General features: G+C 31.5%; 1 protein-coding gene across 1 annotated transcript; it reads right to left on the bottom strand.

Moving 5' to 3' along the window:
- Nucleotides 1-384: 384 nt before the first annotated feature.
- On the bottom strand, nt 385-1,775 carry LOC109705316 (E3 ubiquitin protein ligase RIE1-like). The gene is made up of 3 exons (XM_020226052.1): nt 1,413-1,775; nt 1,159-1,317; nt 385-835 (listed from the first exon to the last, which is right to left on the bottom strand). The coding sequence occupies exons 1-3, from the start codon at nt 1,557-1,559 to the stop codon at nt 674-676; spliced, it is 468 nt and encodes a 155-aa protein (XP_020081641.1). The 5' UTR covers nt 1,560-1,775; the 3' UTR covers nt 385-673.
- Nucleotides 1,776-3,666: the final 1,891 nt, after the last annotated feature.

Genomic DNA, 3,666 nt, shown 5'->3' with positions numbered 1-3,666 from the left:
TATTATTTTTCTTATTTACAGAAATAACCCAATTTTCATCCAAACGCAAAATTAATCTAATTCTCGCTTATACCTCAATTTATACGTATCTCCGGAATACCCACTTTTTTTTTTTCCCTTCTTATTGGTACTTCCTTGATGTTTAATTTATTTTAATTTTAATCAAACAAATAAACATTGATTTTTTTTATATTAAAAATCTAATAATTTCGTATATACCATCCCTATTCATCCATCTCATCTCATCTTTCCATCATTATTGCCTACTCAAAATCATTGGATGAGATGAATGATGGATGATGACACTGACATGATCCAGCCACTGTAGACAATAACTTTTCTTTGAGAGAGAGAGAGAGAGAGAGAGAGAGAGTAACAGCAAAAGAAACTGAACAAGTCCAACATTTGATTATATATATACTTTCTAGACAGAAAGCTGACCCTCTTACAAGGCCAAATGTTCTTATCACACAGGGAACAACAACGATACATTTTCTTCAATAAGCAAACAACTCTGAAGCCTCTTATGTAATGGTTCTAAAGCAGCTTCTGGAAAGAGCTAGAAACCTGCTTCACTATTTCATGCATTCTTATGTACATCACAAGCTTAAAACAGAGAAAAACAAAAAAAGGATGGTAATGTTGATTTTGAGCTGTTAGACAGAATCAGAGCCTAGACAGAATCAGAGCCCTTCAGTATGTTGTACTTGCAAAGCGGGCACGTGGCGTTGATCCGAAGCCATTTGGTGATGCATGATGAGTGGAAGTGGTGGTTGCAGGGGAGTGCTTGGAGCTCCACTCCATCTTCATATGGAGTTAGACAGATACAACATTCCTAGAAAAAGGGCAGGGGAAAAGGAAAAAGTGGAAAGTCAGGCAAAATAAAATTTCGTTCAAAAGCACTTTTTCTGGAAGCTCTGTGGCTATTGGTGCTCGTGGAACTCGGACTTTTCAATAAGTTACAGAATACTCTGGCAAAAATCATACAGAGACTATTTAAGTTCCGAATTTCTGAAATTTAACAGTACAATAGAGGCTCAAAGCAACACTTGAACAATAATTATGAGTGGAGAGAAATTTCTCAGCATAAAATAAATATAAGTTAAGAGTGATAGTGAACAGAAAAAGTTGAGGTATTAAGAGTGAAAGAGAATTTACCGCATCCTCACGAAGAAGAACACGTTCGCTAGTTGAAGTTCCACTATTATTTAGAATTGGGATCATTAATCCTTCCTCACTACCCTTCTCCCCATTGTCTACAGACTCTGCATATTTGTATCTTGGAAGGATGCTAATATCGGCGTCCGATGCACCTTCCTGTTTTATTAGTGGCAAAAGCCAGTGAAATAAGTGATGGTTACATTACTCTGTGAAGGGATTATATCTTTTTTCTTTAAACTTCTCACTTTTACCTGTCCTGCGACAGCATAAAGAATTGCAATGATACAAGGCAAGCAGCAACAGAGTGCGATCCCGATAAAACAGGCCAATGCAACGCAAAAGATAGCAAAGAATACATCAAATGCTAGAAAGATTACAGTCAACCTGCACAAAGCCATCGTGAAGTACACTATTAGGTAGTTGTGTACATACAATCATGGGTTGCTAACCAATGCTAGTTGGGAATGTAATAAAATAAAAGAACATAGCAAAAAACTATATCAAACAGATATTAAACCAACTCTAGAAAATCAATTACAATTTATGCACAAGAATAAATATTCTTCAATTCTTTCTAATTATTGAGACTATTAGATTTAACAAAGAACCAAAGCACCGACCGTCCCTAGAGCAAGTGGCAAAGGGCTTGGTGGTTGGTACCCGAGGTCCCAAGTTCGAATCCTAGTTGATTCACATTTTCAGCTAAGTTTATTTCTAAATGAAATAAACGAAGCGGGTAGCGTGCTACCTATCTCTCTAAAAAAAAATTGAATTTATTTGTATGATTTGATTATAAAATAAAATTTTAAATTTGTCTCATATTTAAAATTTTTTTGCATAAAAAATTTTATGCAAATATAAAAATTGCAATTAACAAATTATATTATGCAATCTCTAAGTAATTGACTATGAAATATTGTCCCCAAGTGAATGTTTAAAAAATTTTGAATTTGACTTTGTGATCAATAGTTCTAACAAATTCAGTTCAACATCTTAATTAAAATAAATTAAACTTTTATAATCTTCACAAGTTTTAGTATACATTACACACTTTATTCTCAAATTATAAGAAGCGTAATACTTTGGTTGTCCAACTTTATTCAAAATTTTTAAATTATTGAATTGAGCTTCACGCTTCAATTTAGATGGCTGAATGATGAGTTAAAGTTGATGTGGTCAAAATTCATGACAAAACTCTTAATAAATTGAAATTGGATGGTCCAAACTAAAATTCAATTAGAAAGAATGTAATATATTGATATATATATTTTAACTTTTGAACATAGATAGTTGATCCGAAGTTGACTGTTCGAGTTATGATTATTTGATTGGATAGCTCAACCAGTGTTATATTAAACTGATTAATTTAATTGTTATTTTATCAGAAAATCCTATGTCAAAATAGGTGGTAAAGAAAATTTTTTAAAGAATAATGTGGTTACAAAGTGAAAATTGTGCTAAACTTTGCATGGGCGCAAAGTGATGTTTTAGACCATGGAAAAACCATTTAAATTGACCTTATGATCCAAGTCAGATGATCCAAATCAAATGAATTTAATGTATTATTTAAACAAGTTAAAAACCATTTTAAAGATAATTTGAAATTTTAATAGCTAAAATTAAATTCAGATTTATAATATAAAGTTAATTTTCAAATATTGAAACGTTTAGTTTAAATAGTTAACAAAATTTATTTTTTTAACTATAATATAAATCAAATCTAAATTTAAAATTTAATTTTAATCAATATTTTTGAACTTTAATGTTGTTTTCACTATTGAATAAACAAGTTGAATTTAATTTTAAAAGCCTTTTATTTAAATAAATAATAAAATTTGGATTNGAGAGAGAGAGAGAGAGAGAGAGAGAGAGAGAGAGAGATCCAATATCACCTATATAGCATAAAGTACAACTCTATACACAGTTTTGTGTCGACGATTGAACTTGCGAACTCAAAAGATAAATTTTACCTTTGAAAACGAGTTGCTGCAAAATCTTATAAGCATTGTCCAAACAAGTAAACTAAATTCTACAAATCAAAGGGGGAGAGAATGAGAAAAACCCTCTCTATCATTCGGAGCCAAATTGTTTTCCACCCTTAGCTCGAAGAAAAAGGTGACTTGGTCATGCATATGTTTATCGAACCAATCTTGTCAATTTAACCTCGTTAAAATCAAATCTCTCCATCAATTCACTCCATAATCAATTTGTGGTTACTTATAATGGATCCTTAGACCAAAATTTCTGTTACAAAATAGCCCAAAAATCGCATCTTTTTCCAAGCAATACAACGAAATGGAATTCAATTCAACTCCAATTTGTTCGAAAGAGGAACTTTTTTCATCCGCAATTGAATTGAATAGGATTCTTCTAAACTAAAACTAATTGAATTCTATTCGTATTTGATTGTAAACAATTATCAAACGCGATCCTTTTCCATGCATTTTAAACAAACTAAAATAGAAAAGAAAAGAGAATTAGAGAAATTTAAACTCCTGAAGCCAA

Source organism: Ananas comosus, unplaced genomic scaffold (assembly GCF_001540865.1).
Source record: "Ananas comosus cultivar F153 unplaced genomic scaffold, ASM154086v1, whole genome shotgun sequence".
Lineage (NCBI taxonomy): Eukaryota > Viridiplantae > Streptophyta > Magnoliopsida > Poales > Bromeliaceae > Ananas > Ananas comosus.
The sequence above is the reverse complement of the archived record's forward strand: the minus strand, read 5'-3'. Positions and strand labels throughout refer to the sequence as shown.